This window comes from Rhincodon typus, chromosome 31, assembly GCF_021869965.1.
Source record: "Rhincodon typus isolate 14 chromosome 31, sRhiTyp1.1, whole genome shotgun sequence".
In the NCBI taxonomy this organism is placed as follows: Eukaryota; Metazoa; Chordata; class Chondrichthyes; order Orectolobiformes; family Rhincodontidae; genus Rhincodon; species Rhincodon typus.
In genome coordinates this window covers 21449839-21472318 of record NC_063362.1, presented here as the reverse complement: position 1 = coordinate 21472318, position 22480 = coordinate 21449839, and the positions used below count along the sequence as shown (strand labels likewise).

The following is a 22480-nucleotide window of genomic DNA, read 5'->3' as shown; positions in this document are numbered from 1 at the left end:
GGAGCAGAAAGGCTGACGTTTCGGGTCTAGGCCCGAAATGTCAGCCTTTCTGCTCCTATGATGCTGCTTGGCCTGCTGTGTTCATCCAGCTCTGCACCTTGTTGTCTTGGATTCTCCAGCATCTGCAGTTCCTACTATCTCTGACTTGTTTGTCTCCCTGTTGGGTGGGGCCTTCTCTGGAACAGGCCACAGCCAGAATCTGCAGCTTGCTTAGTGATAGCAGGACATTGGGGAATGGGTTCTGGATCTTGAGAGGAGTGGACGTGGTTGCTGATTCCAGGCAGTGAATTGAGTGAGGGCTGGGATTGAGTCAGTGCGTTCAATGGTGGGAAAGAAGAAGTGGACTGAGATAAATCTATCCAGCTCCTCTTGGCCCACAAGCAGTGCTCTAAAAGGCACTTGCATTTGCCCCAAAGCCATAATTATCTCCATGTAGTTGATAGGTTTCCTGAGGATTGGCTAGCCATGGTGAAGCTGAATTAAATATCAGAACACAGTCTCATTATCTGGGTATTACCAATCCATTTCAAGGCACATGTTGGTGGGTTAAATCTAGAAGTAGGTGGGTTTGAGACGTGGTGGGTTCCAGTTCGAGATGGTTTGAATTTAACATCCCACCCAAGCCCACTTGTTTTGGGGAGTTAAATTACCGTCAAATTTCAAACCTGATACATTTATTTTCCTGCTGTGGTCTAGGGGTCAATAGGCAGTGTCCCTGCCTTCTTCAGCAGTTCAAGTCCCACTCCAGGACTTGTTGGCCACTCAAGGAGCATTCATGATTTGGTTCAACAGTTTGAGAATGAGCCAACATTTCCAGCCAACACCTGTCCATTATTCCCCAAAGTGAAAATAAAAATACGTGAAGATACCAAGCAAAGAATTGTGTCTAAACCAAATCTCTCTGAGATACTCACCTTAACAATTTGTTATAGACATCCGTGCATACATTAGTTTACAGCTTTATCCTGTTACTTTTAATGGAACACCTCTCAATCTTGCTGGTCTGCTGAAGTGGTATTGATCTATTTTTCAGGTCTTACGATGTGACGGTGGAGGAGTTCATGAACACCAATATCACATGTTTGAACAAAAATTTTGGCTACACTGATATCCTGCGCCTAGTGACCTCGCGTTCTGACGATGTATATCCTCTTGTAGAGAATGCAGGTACTTAACTCAAGAATTATGCAATCTGTCCCTTATAATAAATATTAACCTAAACTGCCTTTGGCTAATTTTCATGACAGATTTCACTGTGGTTTGAACTCGTGGCCAATATCATTTGCATTAGACAATTCTGGTGCTGATTTCTGATAACTTCCATTTAAGATTGAAAAAGTAGTCAGTGGTATTGATGGGCATGCCCTAGACAACATCCAGCTGAGAAGTGACAAATAACATTTGTGCCACACAAGTGCCAGGCAATGGCCATTAATGGCATCACCATCTCTGAATCCCACGCTATCAACATTCTGGAGGGGGGGGGTGCGGTTACCATTGACCATAAATTGATTAGAACTAGCGATGTAAATACTGTGACTACAACAGCAGGTCAATGGCTATGAGTTCTGAGGAAAGTGACTCACTTCCTGTTTTTCCTGAAGCCTGTCCACCCATCTACAGGGCACAAGTCAGGAGTGTGATGGAATATTTTCCACTTGACTGCATGAGTGAAATTCCAACAATACTCAGGTGGTTCAACTCTATCCAAGACAAAGCAGCCTGCTTAATTAATACCCTGTCCACTACTTTCAACAACTACACCCTTCCACAATCACAAAGTGGCACAGTGTGTACATTTTATAAGACGCACTGCAGGAATTCACCAAGGATCCCTTGACTGCACCATCCAAACCCATGACCTAGAAGGACAAAGGCAGGAGATGCATGGGAACACCACCACCTCAGGTGTACCTGATAATGAAATATATCCCCCTTCCTTCACTGTCTGTGGGTCAAAATCCTCTAACTCCCTCCCCACAGAGCTCTGTGGATCTGTCCACACCCCAAGAACTGCAATAATTTAAGAAAGCAGCATCTTTGACAGGGCAATTAGGAATGGGCAATAAATGGTGGCCTAGCCAGCAGTGTCCACATCCCAGGAATAAATTAAAAATTAAAAACTTTGCACCCTTGCTTCAGTTGAAAACTTCTAGCTGCACAATTTAAGAGGATGTATTGATGCTGTATAAGGTGTTAGATACCCAATGCAACACTGTGTTCAGAGCTGTTTCCCTCATCATAGAAATAACATCACTAAGTTTTAGGGACAGCAGAAGTGATTTGAAAAAAAAAGGTGACTTCCAGGTATCCAGAACTTAACTCGAGAGCAGTGTTTGTTTTCTTTGGAAAAGAAACGATTTTAGGAGGTCTATTTGATTTTTATTCTGGTGAATAATTCAAATATTGGTGATATTTATAGATGATAAAATCCAATCTTAAGACATCCATCCAGCACAAGGTTACACTACCCTTGTTTGATATTGTTTATTAAATAATTCCATAGCATTATATGATTATACAATATCATTCTGCCTAGTAGTTCATTCCATGCATCAATCCCTCTGATTGAAGAGACACTTCCGGATGGACAGATTGTGTTTAGGCTCTTGAGGAGTCAAAGATCATGGAGAATGGGCAGGAAAGTGGCAGAAGGTGATCTCATTGAATAAAGAGCAGGCTTGAGGGACCATATGGTCCATTTGTGCTCATATTTCTTATTGTTTGTATCAGTCCATGTCCCCTTGTCCTTCATCTGCAATTTAACTTCAAGTGAAATTTCTTTTTCCATTTCAAATAGTCATTTGATAGTACAGAGCTTGAATATTGCAGAGAAAAGAGCTTTTTGTTTCAAAGCTTCTTGTCTTGCACTCATTAGGACAATTTAAAAGAAATATCATTTTTAAAGGAAATAACATTTACTTTGTATGAATGGAGAGTGCTGATTGGTTTGCAAGTGTACTCAGATTGGGAGAACATTGCTATGGAGAATACACTAGTGAGATGATGACTGACAATTAATTACCAAGTTTTGTTTACATTTTAAACCTGTCAGTTTGACTCTTATTCCTTAAGGCATTTCCCTGAAAAGTTTGATGTGACATACCAGTCTTTGGTTGATTAGACAGAGTACATGCATATGCTTTTCTGATCAGTTTCATTACAACTCTCACACCATCAACTCCCACACTGCTGATTACCTGTCCCCAATCCATACAAATATTATGTAAATTCTGACATGACTACTCTCAAATCATATTTAACCATTACTTGTTCCTATTCTGTTTGGCCTCAGGAATTCCAGCTAAACAAGACAAGACTAATTGTGAAAACTGGGCAGCATGAACAAGTTGGGCCAAAGGGCCTGTTTCCATGCTGTAAACCTCTATGACTCTATAAACCCTACAGTATAATAACATACTAGGTTTTTCAGCAGAGACTTCTCTAGTTTATTCCAAATTCCTTTATTCCACATGAGATTAAAGAAGACTAAGTTTTAGAACATAATTGAGAGAGCAGAGATTGGATCTTGTATTGCTCTCCCAATTTGGGATCAGTTTATTTGGCATAATGAGCTTTTTCTTGTCTGAACTTTTTGATGACATTGAAATAATATTGACAGTCTCCCATCATATTTTGAAAATGGAAGTTTTTTACATTTTTGATGATTGCTTTAACGTTGCTTTACAATTTGTATGTGGAAGATTACAGAGAAACTTTTTTTTGTAGCTGCCATGGTACAAGAATGCATTTTGTCCTCACATACCATCAGAGGTTCTCTCTCTGTTAACAGAATCCATGGTGCTAGTGGGATCAGTTCAAAGAAATGAGGTTATCAAACTCCTTCAGGCTCACAGGGAAGAGGAATTCCAGAAGGAAAAAACACATCAGGTGAGCAAACTGCTGGTCGCAGGCACGATGAGCCAAATGGCCTCAAACAAACATATAAACAAAAGAATTTGGAGCAGGAGAAAAGCATTTGTCCCCACCTGCTTGCTCTGCCTTTCAATCTGATCGTGGCTGACCTGGTGGTGTGTCCCAGCTCCACATTCCTACCTGCCCTTCATAACCTTCGACTCCTAATTCTTAGTTAAGAATCTACCTACCTCTGCCTTAAGAATAATCAATGATTTCCACCCCCTCTGCTCTCTGGGGAAGAGAGTTCCAAAGACCCATGGCCCTCTGTGGTGATGCATTATTTATAATTCTGCAATAATGCATTCTATTGCAAAATAATATATTTTGTCCCTAATCATGGTTGAGCAATAATCAGCAATATCTTTGAAAGACCTCAGCACTTGCGTAGATTAAAAGGAAGATTTGAACGTGCTGGTATTTCAGATTTAAATTCTAAAAATAAACCTGAGCAAGCATACTGACTGCCCCAGCAGGTCAGTGATTATTCTCTTTTATTTGTTTGAAATGCAAAGCCCATGGGTTCAAGTTACAGTTTTTCTTTGTTCATTATTCTTTAATACAAAGACCTAGGATCTGTGCTACAACTGATTCTGGCTGTGTTTCCACTCTTTTTGTGTGGTACATGCCCTAAAACAAATCAGAATGGATAATGTCATTGTGACCTGCTTGCTTGTACATTATCTGAAGGTTCTCAAACACTTGTTCATGATGCACATTTATATTTATGTTAATCTTCAAGTCTCTAAATGCAAAACTAATTGGCATGCTCTATAATAACTTAGAAAGAAACATAAAGAGTCACCCAGAAACATCTTGAAATATTTTACACGCAATAAATTACTTATGAATTGCAGTGGCTGAGCAAATGAACAGGCTAAGAACCTAACCTATTTAATATGAGAGCAGAATGAGGTCTGAATCTGTTCACTGCTGATACTGGAAGTTTAATGAAGCTAAAGGGAAGATAGCAAAATTTGATTATTATTCCTTCAGCCTCAATCACGACACCAAACTGAAGACAACTACTTCACTGGGAGCACTTTTTGTTAAATTGCAATTTTAAAACATTGAATGAACTGAACTAAATTTTTAAAAAAAACTCACAGTTAACATAAGTATAATATATCAACCATTTGTTCATTTTCTTCCCCCATTTCAAAGAAGTTCAAAGGATCAAAACCAAACCCATTTCACTCACTCATTGTAAAGAATTTCATTGGATTTAGAATGGGGTCCATGGAAGGTGGGTTTTGAATAGGATTCTCGGAATGATTTGTTGATTGATGTAGACTTAGTGAAATAGGAAAAACTCTGAGTGAAGAAAAGACCATTTAGCCCACATAGCCTGCTCAATCCGTTTGCCATGTAGAATGATTTGATCAGACTTCTCTCCTAAGCCACAATTGGTCACCCCTGCTTTTCTCTTCTTCATTCTTCAGATATGACCGTAACTGGCAAAAGTATCGTTTATGACCCACCCTTAATTATTATTGAGTAGGTGACAATGGCCTGCTGGGCAGTTTTAGAAGGCAGTTTAGGAATTAACCATTGCTGAGAGGCAGGAGTCACATGTAGGCCAGACTGGGTAAAGACAGCAAATTCCCTCCCTCAAAGGATTTTATTCCCAGTTTAATTAATTAATTGAATGTAAATTCCTCCAGTTCCAAGGGTGAGATTTAACTCCTGTCTCCAGAGCATTTGGCTGGGTCTCATCCAGCAACACTATCATTTTGATCCCATTCTCGTAAGAAATACATGAGGGCAGTTTTGTTTTTACATCTGGGCTTACTGAATTTCCTTTGCATAGTTCATAGTGTACACTGATAATGAAGCAGTGCAATTGACCCGGTTTGATTTTCCATCCATTTAAATTAACTCACTCAGGCTTCTTCATGGGGATGTGTTCCTCTTCATCTGATTTTTCTCCATGAACTACACCCAGACAATAAGCTTAGATACAGGGAAATAGAAAATCTGGCCCATTCACATCTTTCACCCACTATCTCCCCAAAAAAGGTTGTCATTAATCTCTCTATTGGAAGTCCTTGGTCTGAAATGTACTTTTTCCTTTGCAGAAAGAAGTGAGTATAAATATTTGGGAAAAGTGCCACATTGATCCAGTAACTTTCCAGCTGTCTCCAAGCACATCTTTACACCAGGTAAATTGGAATATGGAATTATCAGCTCATAATAGATAATTGCTCATTATCAAGATCTCAACATTTTAATTATATTTACTTTGGACAGGTTTTTTAATATTTAGTAATAATATTAGTTAGAAAAATGAAAAACAGATTCACCTAGTACCTGATCAAATTTCTCATCAATCGGTCTTAAAATCCTTTCTATGTAAACATGCTTGCACACAGTAAGATACAATAAGGAGCAATTCAACAAATTGACATCTATTTTGGGTAGTGTGGGTTAATGGAGGAATATTGGCCTGGAGAGTTTAATCCCTTCTTCATACAATACAATGGTTTCTTTCTTATCCACTTGAGCTGTTAGACAGGAACACCCCACTTTGGAAATTTACAGGATTCATGTGTGGTGAGGAATGCTTCAAAATACAATTATAGAGGATCAAATCCACCCAACAACCTGTGGTCTATATGGTTCTCACAATGCAACAAGCAAGTCCAAAGAGCAAAATAATATTTCAGTCTAAGAGCTTTGCATTGGTATGAGGTCATGGAAGTCACTCAACATTTTCTGAATATTTCACAGTTTAACATGATGAAGATTATCAGTGCTGGGGAATTAGTCACTTTCTTCCACTTTCTGGAACCCAACCTCAGCATTAATCGGGCATGTTCTGGGTCAGAAACAAAGTAATGTACGTGACCTAACAATGCGTATAAGTGCATTCTTGGAGAATCACTGCTTATTGTACAGGTGTACAATTTTCATGCCAGCCACTGTAGCTGCTTTGAATTAGTTTGCCAATGTAATGCTGATTTACGCTGGAATATCAGAGGTTTCGTGTTGTGGTCCAGTGCAACCATTAATTTGATTAAAGCAGCTGAGATTCATTCAAAGAAAGACCCTTGCTGCTCGCAGGAAGAAAGGAGAATTACCTCACAATGTAAAACAAAGTTGATAAGACAAGAGCCTGGATTTTCCAGCACATTTGCAACATATTACTCTGAATTCGTTTCAATAGGGTTGATGAAGTAACACCAAGTCATGTTAATTACATACATTTTGAATCGATTCTTTGTGCCTGACACTTTCAGTTCTCACCAGGGTCATTGGCAATGTGATCAGGTCAGCTGTATGTGAAAAGTCAACTTCCAAAATGGGTCAGTGTTATTCACTGCTTAAAGATAAGTTCTGGCTGATGTGTTGATCCTCAAAGGATCAGAAGTTGAGTGCCAGCAGCTGACACTAAAATCCAGGAAAGTACACACTGCTACTTGGAGATAGAAGAATGAATTCCAAGTTCTGTGATTTGATCCACTGTTTAAACACAGCAGCTCTGCTTTGCAGTGCTCTGAGCAAAGGGATTGCACGCCAGGGCTCTCTGACACTGTGCCTGAGAGATTCAAACTGTCACTTGATATCGTCGGCATGAACTCAAAGCCCAGAGCTCCTAACATTTCAATTCAGCAGGCAATGAGTAATGTGGTCATTTTAAAACATTGCTGATACACATTCAAATGATATTTAGAAATGGGACTATGGTAACTGGTGAGGAAAGATTGGAGATTTAAAAAGCACTTTTTTTGTAAAAATCCATTAATGTTGGCAATTGAGGTCATGACCCTTCAGAGTACTGGAGCAGTTACTTAGCGAGTAACCTGGTGGTGGAAAGGAATTGGTATTTGAGCTGCACTGATTTAGATCATTTCATCCAGGGAAATGACAATGGTGCTGAAGGTGGTTAGCATGGACACAATGGACCGAATGGCCACTAGCTGTGCCTTATTGACTGTGTAACTCTAAGCAGTCTCTGGACTCCCTGGAGTGAAAAATTCAGGTGGAGTTAATCTTTGGGAGTGCAGTGGTCACACTTCACCGCACCTAATGGTGGGGACAGATCACAATCTGACATATAGTTCAAAATGCCCAGCAACATTGATTAAGTAAGCTCCCATGAAGTTGGCCTCACCTGGAGAAAGAACTGGATGGTTGCCAGTAGACTTGGAACTGTACTCTCTATGAACTGAAAGCGTACAGCATTGATAGAGTCGATCCCATGATTCGGGCTCACAGCCAGACATTGTGACTGTACGACTGGGTTTAGCAAATTGTGCGGTGAATGTTTGTGGGCATTCCCTTCCCCACTTTTTTTTAGGTTACTATCTGAGCCTGGATTGTGAAATCACTCCTGATGAGTTGTAAATCTTGTCAGCACCGTTCCAGTCTGGGCAGTTCCCTGTTGTTCACTCTTTGCTGGATATAAATGATGGCTGTTTGTGGATTCTAAATTAGACTGTATGGAGTGGACTTTCAGACCCACTGACACGGGGCTGTAAACTAGCCTCACCAGCTGGTGTGCTTGTTCCCTGGCTCTGGGCCATTTTAATAGGGGCAGGTATGTGTGTATCTGTGCGTCAGGGAAGGCAATGGCCTAGCAGCATTATCACTACACTATTAATCCAGAGAGCCAGGCAATGTTCTGGGATTCTGGGTTCAAACCCTGCTAGGGAAAATGGTGGAATCTGAATTCAATAAAAAATCTGGGCTGACCATGAAGCCATTGCCGACTGTTGGGAAAAACCCATCAGGTTCGTTAATGTCCTGTAAGGAAGGAGATCTGCCATCCTTACCTGGTCTGGCCTACATGTGACTCCAGACCCACAGCAATGTGCTTGACTCTCAATTGCCCTTTATGCAATTAAGGATGGGCAATAACTACTAGGCTGCTTAGAGATGTCTATGTCTAATGAATGATTGGGAAAACTGAGGAAAAAAATTCCAAGTGGGACTACAGGCTTCACTGCACGGGTGCAGGAGCAGCAGAAACCTGCCTGAAAACATGACCCCTCCCGCACCACTCTGATCTTTGGAGGGGCTGAGCTGCCGAACCTAATTTTTAGTATAAGTTTTTAAAAGGTTAGAGTGAGGATGCTGCTATCTTGAAACACCCTCTCAGTTTGTTTACCTGCAATGGTGGCTTGTTGCTACGCTCAAACTGAAATTCGCTCTTGCTCAGTAATTGACTGCCTCAAGGAAAAGTAAAGAAAGAGTTAGTTCCCTCCCAGGGTAGTTTCAAGAACCAGAACAGTCCTGACCTTTGTTTCCTGGCCCCTTTCAGGAATCTCCAGCTGAGTGCCTCAGACCCAGTCTGTCTCACACAGTCTGTCTGGCCCCACCACCCTGTACCCGTCTCCAAGCGTCGGGCAGTGGATTTCTACAGAATTGGACTAAATAGCGCAATGGTTTGCCATTTCTTTCTGCAGGATGGCTGACTGGGAAACTCACCCGCGCTTAATGTCTGTCATCGGGTCTATTGGAAGGATCTACTGGTTGATGATCAAACATTTGGCCACGTTGCAAATGCAGCTTCCACAGTCAACAATTTCTTGAGCCGTAAGGGGTGATCTGATGGAAGCTCTCAAGATATTAACAGGAAAAGACATTGTAGATAAACCAAAAACTGAAAGAATTGCGAATGCTGTGAATCAGGGACAAAAACAAAGAACAGAGGAAGGGTCACTGGACCCGAAAATTTAACTCTGTCTTTTCCTCCACAGATGCTGCCAGACCTGCTGAGCTTTTCCAGCAACTTTGTTTTTGGTGTAGATAAACTATTTCCACTAGTTGGGGATTCTAGAACTAGGGGACATGGTCTGAGAATTAGAGCCAAACCATTCATATAATCATAGAATCCCTACAGAGCAGAAGCAGACCATTCAGCTCATCGAGTCCAAAGGGCATCCCAACCAGACCCACCCCTGCACCCTATCCCTGTAACCCCGCATATCCCATGGCTAATCCACCTAACCTGTGCATCCCTGGACACTGTGGGCAATTTAGCATGGCCAATCCACTTAATCCGCACATTTTTGGACTATAGGAGGAAGCTGGAGCACCTGGAGGAAACCCACGCAGACACAGGGAGAATGTACAAACTCCACACAGCCAGTTGCCAAGGATGGAATCAAACCCAGATCCCTGGTGTTGTGAAAGGGCTGTACATCTTTGGAACTCTCTGCACAAATGGCAATGGATGCTGGATCAATTATTCATTTTAAGTCTGAGAGAGATAATTTTTTTGTTAAGTAAAGGTATAACGGGATAGGGCCCAGTGTATAAATCATACATTGAATGGTAGAAAAGGTTTGAGGGGCTGAATGGCCTACTCCTGTTCTTATGTTCTGATAATTTCTTGTGTGCGACTTTATCCTGCAGCTTTGGTCCCAGAGGTAAGGACCAATGTTCCTTCTAAGCTACATGGCCACTGGGAAACTCTGTACACACCAAGCAGCTAATTATCACAAACAGCTTATTTTTAACCAATGGCAGATGGGTTTTTCTCGACAATGGTTTCATCATTAGACTCTTCATACCAGACTTTTATTAAATTCAAATTCCACCATCTGCTGTGGCAGGATTTGAACCTGGGTCCCCAGCACATTACCTAAGTGTCTGGATTTACAATCCAGCAATAATGCCATCGCCTAATACCAGAAGCAATTTCACCCCCGAGATACAATGTATTCTTTGGCAACTTAGGTCAAGAGGTTACCTTCTGAATAAATAATTAACACAAACAGAAATTGCTGGAAAAGCTCAGCAGGTCTGGCAGCATCTGTGAAGAGAAATCAGAGTTAATGTTTCAGGTCCGGTCCTGAAACTGGACCTGAAACATTAACTTGTAATTTCTCTCCTCAGATGCTGCCAGGCCTGCTGAGCTTTTCCAGCAATTTCTGTTTTTGTTTCTGATTTACGGCATGTACAGATCTTTCTGTTTTTATTGAGTAGATAATTAAGCTGTTTGAGGATAGGGTTGGAAATGACCCTGTCGTGCAGTGTTGAAGAGGTCCTGCATTATTTGAGCTGCTAACCTTTTGATACAATATCGGTCTCTTCAAATGCAAGAAGAGCAGTTTGTTTTCTTTCTAGAATGGCCAGCTTTTCACTCTTTCAAGCTACACCATTGAAAAGTGACTCTCTGCTCATTCACAGGATATTCCTGGTGCAGGAGTTTGTTTATTTGTCTGCAGGCGACTATCACTTCACTTCATCATTAATTCATTGCACTTTGAGACCCGCTGATGTGCTAATTACAATTACTGCAGTTAGCAACACCACAGAATTGTGTATAAATATGAATTTATGCGTTAAATGGTTTGCAATCTGTCAACATTTTCTATCTCTGAAGAGGCAGGGTCACACCTGCAGGAACAATAACTTGGAATTGCGGTGAAATTGCTTTGAGAAATACCATTAAAAATGTAATCTATTTTCAGGCGCACAAGCTTTTCGATCTTCTTGTCCTCCAGCACATGTTTGTTAGCTCCGCAGGGAAAGTGGTTGGCTTTGTAACCAGGAATGAGGTAAGACAAAGAGAAAATGTAACCTAGAGGGGAAATAATATTTGCATGTAAATTCAAATTTCTCAGCATCAGATTTATTTTGGCATGCATACTGTTTCGAGAGCACTGAAGATTAGAACAACACTCCTATTCAGCGCTCAAAACAATTAATGGACTCTTCTGGAGATCATGGGGAGAGTTTTAACCCTTTCACAATGGGTGTGACAGGGTCAGGACAGTGGGATTAAAAATCAAGATGTCACATAGTGATCACTGTCAACAGGCATCATTCAGGCCCAGGATGTTCCAATGGTGAAGGAATCAATTCAAGAAAAGATACACCTATGGCTTCAACTTACACCTTGAAATTATGTTCCCCTTTGGAGTAACTCCTCCCTCAGAGCACCATTAGAACCATTAGACCTATTTGCAGCACTGAAGGAGGCCATTTGGCCTGTCATATCTGTGCTAGCTCTTTGCAGCAGGAATTGGTCACCCATCCTCTCCCTGTAGCCCAGAACCCTTTTATTCTCCTACTTTTTTTAAAAAAAAAATTCTTTTCTGGTTTATTTTTGAAAGTCACACTTGAGTGTGCCTTCTCCAGCCTCTCAGGCAGTACATTCCAAATCCTGACCAGTCCCTATGGAAAGAGATTGCTCCTCAGTTTGTTATTGCTTCATTTGCCAATTGACCTCAAATCTAAGCCCTCCTTGGTTTTGAACACCCCCATCAAATCTCCTTTCAGATGAACAACCCCATCTTCTCCATAACAGCAAACCTTTTCTGCACCCTCTCTAAAGCCTTCACAAATTTCCCACGGTGTGATGTTCAGAGGTGTGGTGCTGTACGTGAATTCCTACTCGTTTTAAACTCCAAGATCTGTAGCTGTCTGACTGCTTTCTTAAGCAGCTAAAAGTTGGTTTGCATCCAGCGCCAGACTTCCCAGCAGTGTTGCTAATCAATCATTCCAGCTGCCAAATATTCTATCAGCTAAACTTGCCAGGATCTAAGATGTTATACAATCAAGGGCACCAAATGCTATCACTGTAACATTATAAATGCCCTTTTCTGTGCATACTCATGGGTTTTCTTGAGATGGTCGTATTGCTTATAAATCAAGATCAATGACATTGGTTATTTTGCAGCAACAATAACCACAATAACTAATGGCTCTGAATTCTCCATCAGCTGAAGAAAGTGATTGAAGATCTAGCCAATGACCGTATTCCAGTCAAGCAGTAAATATTAAAGAAGAGGAGAATTACTTGCCATTTTACATACCATCATGGAGCCTTGATTGGATTTTCTCTTAGCCTGATATGTCCCATCACACGCTCCTTCAGTAATACCAGCAAACACATTAAAGTTTGCTTGTCCTCAGAATGCACCTCCTACATTCCAAAACATTTCACAACACTAAAGTTCACACATCACATTGTTTTGATTTCCTCTGCATCATAAGATTATATAACTACAGTATCTTAAAAACTTCAAATAAATAAACAGATGGGTTACATAATCAGATCCCTGGTTGTAGAGAATATTATAATCGAATTATTAACATTAAATCTTCATTGCCTTCTCAGAAAACATTTGCTATGTAACGGAAGAGGCACTTTGAAGTGACTCTTCTGAAAACTTCATTGAGGTATTCGAGAACTTTTGTCTAACACGGGCCCATTCAATCAAGGATGTTCCTGACTGTTTTGCTCAGTGTTGCCTATGTTACCTCATCAACGCAGCAGCAAGAACTCCAAAGGTGTTTATAAGTTAGTAGAAAGATTAATCAGTTGGGCTCGTAGTGTGTCTGAAGCTGCTTAACACACAGGGCCCTGTTTGATTAGGCAATAGGAATTTGTATGTTCATTGTACCTTTCTTTCATAGGAAACGGGCCATAGAGACTACCAAACTTTGCTGCTTTCCCCACATCAATACCCTGACCAGTCAGTGTCAACCTGCCTGGTCAGAGAAATAAGATTGACAGTTAACTGTTCCTGCTGTCATGCCATATCAATGATGCTCTAACCAATCATCACCCTTTTCTCATGCTGTATAAACTGGTGCTCTATTTCCAACTCTTCCATTTCCTGCAGACATTCTAAATGTCAAAACAAAATGTTTGTACGCTTACAAATAGTGATCATTGCTGCAATAAACAGTGCTAGCCTCTGACCTTACTCCACTGCAAAAGTTTACATCATGCGTTTGGCTATGAGTGTTTAGATTTTGCAGTCTCACTCTTCATAATTTCTCAGCTGCTTTTTAAAAATAAATATTTTGTGATGCAAACTCTCCTCGTTCAATGGTATTCACTTCTGAGATTGTTCACTGAAATTTAGCAGATGTTCTACAATAAACTTAGAATTAAATAACAGATTTAATGATGTTTAATTGCTTTTTTTTTCGCAATTGTGGTTGAATTCCAAATACAATTCACAACAAAGACATAAGAGTAAATCACAGCCACTCAGATATTTACCACATATCCTTGCGAACTCCCACACGACACTGTGATCATTGGGGTAAGGGATGACTAATTACTGAAGCATCAAACTGATTCTCAGGAAAAGATCTTCGCGTCCCCTGCCCAAAAGCAGGTCTGCAACACTGCGCGCTCCACCACAGATAAGGCAATGTGGCAGGTTCCAAATCCACACCAGCTGGAACAGGGATCAAACCATGTGCTTTTGACACCAACTTGACCCACACCCCCACTCACCAAGGAGTCTAAGTAGCTGCAGCTATGGGTAGCAGTGGTAGAGGCTCCCATTACATGGCTAACTAGGAATCTCTCTTGCTCTCTCCACTTCCTGTTCATGTATACATTGGAAGGATTTACAAATTCATGCTCCACCTGTTTGGCAATATCATGAATGCAACATCTTTGACCACCGCACTCTGGAATGGGATTTGAACCCAGAGCTTTGACTTTAGAGGCAGGGATGCTTTTGCTGTGGTAAGGCACCACCTTGAAAGATCTAAAGAAATTAAAGAATCAATCGTGATGTGACGTTTATCTTTAGTGATCAATGAGAGGACGGTGCCAAAGTTACACATAGTTACAGTGTTGAGAATATAACAGGAGATGATTTTAATGTCAATCCTTATCACCTAAATGGAGAAGCTCTGTACACCGTGTACCAGAATGTCTTAGTTAGTATAGGGCAATGTATACGTGACCTGTACTAGCCAAGACATATCTGAACTTGTTTCCTTCTAATCTTCTCTTCTCTCCTGTTTTCCCAGAGGTGTTGACTCTTGCTACAAGTACCTCGCCCAACTAATCATTCCTTATGCTCAAGCCTAGACATGAACACTATAGCCCTGCAAGCTTGACCAATTGTCATTTCGGGAGCCGTAATGGGAGACCTGTTGAACTCCTCCATTGACTTTCCAGCTTGTGTGTCACTGGCCTATTTAAGTATGAAGCTCAAAACCCTAACATCCAGCGACATTCATTGGATTGCAAGGGAAAGCAAGGAGCACAGCTAATTTCAGCCCCGGCCCTGTCTTGCTGACCTCTGGGGCAATTGGAAGTTCCTATTTGTCAGTCATCCCAAACGTCAATGAACATGCACCCACAAAGACATACAGAAATTAGAATGGAACAAATCAATGACAATTCAGTTTTTGTTCCAGCTTTAAACAAAGGAAGCAGTAAATTCCCTTATCCAAGAGAATATGGTTTCTGATCCTACTGTTCTGCCTAATTATAAAACACATCATCTTCCATGACGGAGCTGTTGTTGCTGGAATGTGAGTGATGTAAGGGGCTGCCTGTGCTCCTTTGCAGTGTTCTTTGTAATTCTGCTCCACAGGAAGTGGTTGCTGGAAGAGACGAGCAGTTCGGAGGCAAGGTTTCCGTCAGCGTTCCACTGTGGGAAGAAGGGATGGTCGCCGTGTCTGTTTGTAATGGTTCACCAGCCAAACTGGCTACGTATGATGATACAGGAGTTATGACAGTGCAGGAGCCTTCAACATTCAAAGAGTAATAAAAGCCTTGGGATCCAATTGAAAGCTGATCTTCAAGATACACTTCATCTGTATCTATAAGAAAACGAAAAGTAGCATTAAACAAGATAACAAGGTGTAGAGCTGGATGAACACAGCAGGCCAAGTTGGCCTGTTGTGTTCATCCAGCTCCACACCTTGTTATCTCAGATTCCCCAGCATCGGCAGTTCCTACTATCTCTGTAGCATTAAACAAGTGTTGCTTTCCCACATAAATGAGAAACTTATGGAGCACTGGCCTGTCTCTGAAACGTTCGCATACATTTCATTTTCAGAAAAGCATTTTGCCTTTTAATTCTTTCATGGGATGTGATAAGGCCAGCATTTATTGCCCATCCTTAATTGCCCTTGAACTAAGTGACTCGTTACAGTATTTCAGAGTCGACCACATTGCTGTGGGTCTGGAGTCACATGAAGCTGGGTAAGAACGGCAAATTTCCTTCTTTAAATTGTGAAAGTGAAACAGAATTTTTTTACCACAATCGATAATGTTATGGACACAATTTCTGAGACTAGCTTTATATTCTAGATTTATTAATCAACAGAATTTAAACTCTGCTAGCCAGAACTAAAGGGGTGAAAGGCTACTGGGGGAATGTGAAATAATCTTAAACTCGTGCCCCCAGAATGTTACACTTGGTCTCTGGAGTATATTAATCCAGTGATATTATCACTACACTTTTTCAAATAGTCCCCACTACTTACAGCCGGTGTTAAGAGGTTTGTCCACATTAGTTAAGTAACTAACATTATTTTTAAAGAAACAGAAAATCTCACTTAGCGGTTGCTAATTGTTGGCAGTTGTGTCCAAAATGTTGTCACTAAGAGAATCACACTTCAACTTGGTGTGAACTGCTTAAAGACCCACCTTTGCCTCAAATCAGCAAAGAAACCAGTAAATATTTAAAACTACCCACAATAGAGAGTTTCCCTCATTAGTTACAAGACGTATCATTGTAATTGATTTCTATGCTAATAATAAATGATTAGCAGAAATGAGTAGCTGCCTGTAATAAAGGTGAATGGTACATGTGATGGGAACTGTATTAGTAAAGTGGGTTATTGTTTGTAATATGTTCAGACCTTTCAACACAATTTAATGCAAATTGTCTCGTGCTGACAGCACTCAGGGAAACACAGACTCAGGAAGAAGTCCTCAAAAAGGCACAGGCCCATCATACAAACAGTGTAACATCCGTTCAATGCCTGTACTGAAAAATTTATAAATATGCCAGATGTGATCATCATGTTACATGAAGTTTTAACAATTTTCATTCGGTTGCACAGTCCTTGAGTGTTGTTGAGAAAAGACATTTTTGTTGAAGCTTTTCATCTTGCACTCCTCAGGACAATTTGCAGGAATACCAATTCAAGGTAGGGGGAAGCCAACATTAATACTTCATGAGAAAAGGGTGCTGATTGGTTTGTAAGTGAACTGATTGGCAGGGGCATTGCCATGGAGAATGCACCTTTTAATGCTGACCGACAGTTCACAGCCAGGATTGGTTTAAATTTTAAATCAAGTAGATTGTTTCTGATTGGGCAGGGCATCGCCCTTAGAAGTGAACTGGCAAATGGCTGTTGCCTATTTGTCGAGTTGGAGTATTTGGAAAGGAATAAAATACAGAAATAAATGAAAAGAAAATAATTTGAATCGGAGTCTCCACTTTAAAAATTAGCACCAGCACATGTTTGTCTTCTTTCTGCATTGTGATCTCTAATGAGCCCATCACATGATTACAGTCAGTGCCTGAGACAATGATCCAGATGGTTATTTGTTGCATTATCATACCCTGTATTAGAAGGTTAGACTGAGCAACCCACCCTTATCTGCTTTCCAGAGGGACCACTCTCTCCGTGACTCCCTTGTCCGCTCCACACTCCCCTCCAGCCCCATCACACCTGGCACTTTTCCCTGCAACCGCAGGAAGTGCTACACCTGCCCCCATACCTCCTCCCTCACCCCCATCGCAGGCCCCAAGAAGACTTTCCACATCAAGCAGATGTTCACCTGCACATCTGCTAATGTGGTATACTGTATCCACTGTTCCCATTGTGGCCTCCTCTACACTGGGGAAACCAAGCAGAGGCTTGGGGACCGCTTTGCGGAACACCTACACTTGGTTCGCAATAAACAACTGCACCTCCCAGTCGCGAACCATTTCAACTCCCCCTCCCATTCCTCAGACGACATGTCCATCCTGGGCCTCCTGCAGTGCCACAACGATGCCACCTGAAGGTTGCAGGAACAGCAACTCATATTCCGCTTGGGAACCCTGCAGCCCAATGGTATCAATGTGGACTTCACAAGCTTCAAAATCTCCCCTCCCCCTACCGCATCCCAAAACCAGTCCAGCTCGTCCCCGCCTCCCTAACCTGTTCTTCCTCCCACCTATCCCCTCCTCCCACCTCAAGCCCCACCCCCATCTCCTACCTACTAACCTCATCCCGCCCCCTTGACCTGTCCGTCCTCCCTGGACTGACCTATCACCTCCCTAACTCCCCACCTACACTCACCTTTACTGGCTCCATCCCCGCCTCTTCGACCTGTCTGTCTCCTCTCCACCTATCTTCTCTTCTATCCATCTTCTATCCGCCTCCCCCCTCTCCCTATTTATTTCAGAACCCCCTTCCCCTCCCCCATTTCTGATGAAGGGTCTATGCCCAAAACGTCAGCCTTTCTGCTCCTATGATGCTGCATGGCCTGCTGTGTTCATCCAGCTCTGCACCTTATTGTCTAAGAAACTGGAGCTGTTCACTTTTGAAAGAAAGATCACAGCGGGGATCTTAAAGGTGTGAATAAGACTTATGGGAGTATCATCACCCACAGGTTTTCCTCCAAGACACACAGCATCCTGGCTTGGGAATATATCACTGTTCCTTCAGTGTCGCTGGATCAAAATCCTGGAGCTCCCTCCTGAAAAGCGTTGTGGGTCCATCTACACCCCAGGGACTGCAGCGGTTCAAGAAGGCAGCTCACCACCACCTTCTCAAGGGCAACTAGGGATGGACAATAAATGCAGATCCAGCCATGAAATAAGATAAAAAGACAATTGATGGGATAGAGAAAGTTAACCTGGAGGAATTTTATGCACCAGGATAACAAGATAAAATTATTTCAGTTCAAAGTTGGAAAAAAGGAAGTTTAGGACTAGGATAGATGTTCAGAATTATTTCTTCAGAGAATGATCAATAATTGGGATGGGTTACAAAACATCTTTGAAACCATCACTGCAGTAATTTAAGAAGCACAAGAGTTTGTAATGGTAAGGTTTAATCTAGGGACAGAAGGGCTTATTTGTGATCCCGTAATGTTATTTATATTACAGTTGGATAATAAATAGAGGAAGGAATAAAATCTCTTTGACCTACTGAGGTAGTCAACCGTGTTGCTCGGACTACTGCTGCAAACCACCTCTTCAGCATCCAGTGAGGACCAAGCACTCAGTGTTGCCTCAGTAATGGCAAACTGCTCAGCAACTCCTATTTAAATAAAAAATAGATGGAATGAGACAATGAATGGTAAAGGAGAAGACCATCAACATCAAGACTAATAATCGATAATTCCCAAAACAATTATAACTGAACCAGGAGGGATGACTCAGCACTGGGGGTAAAATATCATATCATTCAGTTGGATCTTATTTATAAATTAATCTCAAACTAACCTAAAGGGAAAACAGTCAAACTGAAAAAAGCAAACTTCTAAATGGGAAACCAGGACAGCATCTTGTTCTGGTTGAATATATAATTAATTCCCTGGTTGTGGAAGGCAGGAACCTAGTATGGGCCTTGTGGAGTTTTAACACTGACATTACTGCCATTACTGTTTGAACAATGCAAGTGTGCGTCTGATAAAACTGTTAATGATTCCATTGGTAAATGCGTTAGATTTGCTATATCTATCTCCAGTCTAAAAGATCTCTCAAACCAGATGCTGTTCTTGTTGTCTTCTGTAATTCTTTCAGTCTCTGCTGGCTGTCCAAAACTTTTCCCCATTGCAAAGTCACAGAATTGCTACAGTACTGAAGGTGGCCATTTGGCCCATCATGCCTGCACTGCCAAATGAGCATCATGATTTAGTGGTGTCCTCCCAGCCTTTCCCCATAACCATGCACATTATTTTTGTTCAAATAATTACCTAATGTACTCCTCAACAGTTCAATTGAACCTGTTTCCAGGCGGAGATCCAGACCTGAACCACTGGCTTTGAGACAAATTCCTTATCTGACATTAAGTTTACTTCTTTGGCAAGTCACTAACTCTGTACCCTTTTGTCCTTGTTCCTTATACAAGCAGGAAGTGCCTTGAAACATTTTGTAAAATTATAGCAGGGATTTTCAACAACCTTAGCAGCTTTAATGTAGTAAATGATCCTAGGTGCTTCACAGGTCGATTATAGAGCAACATTTGGCACATAGCCACAGGAAAAGATATAAAATCAGACGACCATAAGATTTGTCAAAGGAATAGGTATTAAGGAATATCTTCATAGAATCCCTACAGTGTGGAAACAGGCCCTTTAGCCCAACAAGTCCACACCGACCCTCAGAGCATCCCACTCAGACCCATCACCCTATAAACCCACCTAATCTACACATCCCTGAACACTACAGGCAATCTACCATGGCCGATCCATCTTGCCTGCACATCTTTGGATTGTGGGAGAAAACTGGAGTACCCGGAGGAAACCCACGCAGACACGGGGAGAATGTACAAACTCCACACAGACAGTCGCCTGAGGGTGGAATCAAACCCAGGTCCCTGGTGCTGTGAGCCACCGTGCCTCCCACAAAATAAAATAAGATAAATTACAAAAAAATTCATAGAATTAAAGGAAGGAAAATGAGATAGAGAATAATCTAGAGATTCAGTGTCAAGAGACTGAAGACATGACCACCAATTGTGGAGTGATTAAAATTGGGGCAATGCAGTGAAAGGCTGGAATGCGACCATTGGAAATACCTCAAAGGATTGGAGATTACAGAGGTAGGGAGGGCAAGGTCATGGAGGGATTTAAAATAAAATATGAATTTTAACATAAAGGCGTTGCTTGGCCAGAAACCAGAAGGAGCGCAAACAGGGCTGGCTGTGAGTTAAGACACAGGCCGCAGAACTGTGCATGACCTTCTAAGTTTCTGTGAAGTGGAATGTGGGAGAGCAGGCATTGGAATAATTGATTCCAGCAGCAGATGAGCTGAGACAGGCCCAGATTTGGCTAATGTTATGGAAGTGGAAACAAGCAGCCTTAGTGACGGCACCTGAATGAGGTCAATTTGGAGTCAAGTGTGACCACCATAATTGTGAACAGACCGGTCAGCCTTAGCCTGTTGCTAGGCAGACAGATGGAGACAGTGGTCAGAGAATGGAGTTGGTGGCAGAGACTTAAAGCTTGGTCTGAGTTTCTGTCTTCCCAATATTGATTTTCTAGTTTAATTAGCTGGGTGTATTCATGGAATAAATCCAATGCATCAATTTCCAACCATTAAACTCATGAGCTGGTGAAGCACAATTTCTCGGTGTCTGTGCCCCCGAGCAGCAAGAGAACAGAATATCTCCATTTTTGGGAGCGCAAGTTGTTCCTGCCGCTGCTTATTCATAAGGAGCCACTAGGGGGAACCAATGGACCATTCACTGCCCTCAAATTGCGAGCTACATTCCTAAACCCAACTTGTACAAATCCTTCAGCAATGCCACAGAGACGCAGTAACTTTTGGGGAAAAGCACAATGTAAATCATCCTCAGATACTTTGACCTCCTTCTGCCTTCCACGGCTGGCAGACTGGTCTTTATTCCTTTCTCTGCTGGGCCTTTGTTCATTGACCAGCGTTACTAATGGAAATGCTGTGCCTCTCTGACTGTAGTAGCATTTCCAGTATTCACTTGATCCAGGTGATTGTCTGTCATCTCATTTATCGAAACATTTTTGGTGATCTCTCTAAAATCTTTCAGGAAATTAAGCCAATCGTCGATATGTGAGAACAGGCTTCAGAGCTGCTTCCATTTTATCATCACAGAATCCCTACAGCTTGGAAACAGGCCTTTTGGCCCAACAAGTCCACACTGACCCTCAGAGCATACCACCCAGACCCACCCCCTATAACCCACATAATCTATACATCCCTGGACACTATGGACAATTTAGCATGGCCAATCCACCTAGCCTGCACATCTTTGGATTGTGGGAGGAAACGGGAGCACCCGGAGGAAACCCACGCAGACACGGGGAGGATGTGCAAACTCCACACAATCACCTGAGGATGGAATTGAACCTTAGTCCCTGGTGCTATGAGGCAGCAGTGCCAACCACTGTGCCACTGTGCTGCCCCAGTTTTATTAATAATATTAAATTTTAAATGATTATTAAATTAAAAATATTAAATTATTTATTTAATATTTTATATGCTGTCGATTCACCTTTGCACTTTTCTTGGCTTTCAGGATTGTAATTCGCTGGATGCTGTGTGTCAAACTTCTTACATTATTTCAATGTCCCTGGCAATGCATGAGCTGTTCCGTTGAACGTTAGGGACAGAATTTTTGCTACGTTTTTCTGCACAAATGGCCACAATCTGATTTACTTTTGGAGGATATTCAACTTTCCTGCGTGCCATTTTGCCCTTGCCTGTTGCGGGTTAGGAATGCTGAGTCTGCAAAATACGCTACCATCCCCATTGAGACTGAGTTCCCCAGTTTAAATGGAGGACAAAAATCAGATTTCTTCCCCCACTCCATTTTCATCTATTGATCCAAGACCTATTGAAATGTTGACAGGACAGTAACAGAACATGTTTCAGTCTCTTGTTTACAAACGTCACAGGTGCTTTAAAGGTTACTGTCTTCACTTTGGGTTTTTTGACCCAGACAGTGAGTTTGCAGCTTCAATTCTACCCTCAGGTGACTGTCTGTGTGGAGTTTGCACATTCTCCCTGTGTATGCGTGGGTTGCCTGTGAGTGCTCCGGTTTCCTCCCACAATCCAAAGATGTGCAGGTTTGCGTGGATTGGCGTGTTAAACTTCCCATAGTGTCCAGGGTTGTGCAGATTAGGTGGGGTAGCCATGGGAAA

At 41.8% G+C, this 22480-nt stretch overlaps 2 protein-coding genes across 3 annotated transcripts in view; one reads left to right on the top strand and one right to left on the bottom strand.

The window, feature by feature from the left end:
* clcnk (chloride channel K) overlaps window positions 1-13779 on the top strand; it is a 53614-nt gene extending 39835 nt beyond the window's left edge. Inside the window, exons 15-19 of one of the 2 annotated variants that reach the window (XM_048615121.1) lie at window positions 1034-1167; window positions 3794-3891; window positions 5994-6077; window positions 11337-11423; window positions 12591-13779. In XM_048615121.1, coding sequence (XP_048471078.1) covers window positions 1034-1167; window positions 3794-3891; window positions 5994-6077; window positions 11337-11423; window positions 12591-12644 — 457 coding nt within the window. In that variant the 3' untranslated portion in view covers window positions 12645-13779. The other variant, XM_048615122.1, reaches the window with a different exon arrangement.
* Window positions 13780-22480, bottom strand: part of fam131c (family with sequence similarity 131 member C) — a 47641-nt gene continuing 38940 nt past the window's right edge. The window contains exons 6-7 of the mRNA XM_048615120.1: window positions 18787-18897; window positions 13780-15450 (exon numbers count right to left, since the gene is read on the bottom strand). Of these exons, the coding sequence (XP_048471077.1) occupies window positions 15110-15450; window positions 18787-18897 (452 nt within the window). The 3' untranslated portion in view covers window positions 13780-15109. The remainder of the gene's footprint in view (window positions 15451-18786; window positions 18898-22480) is intronic.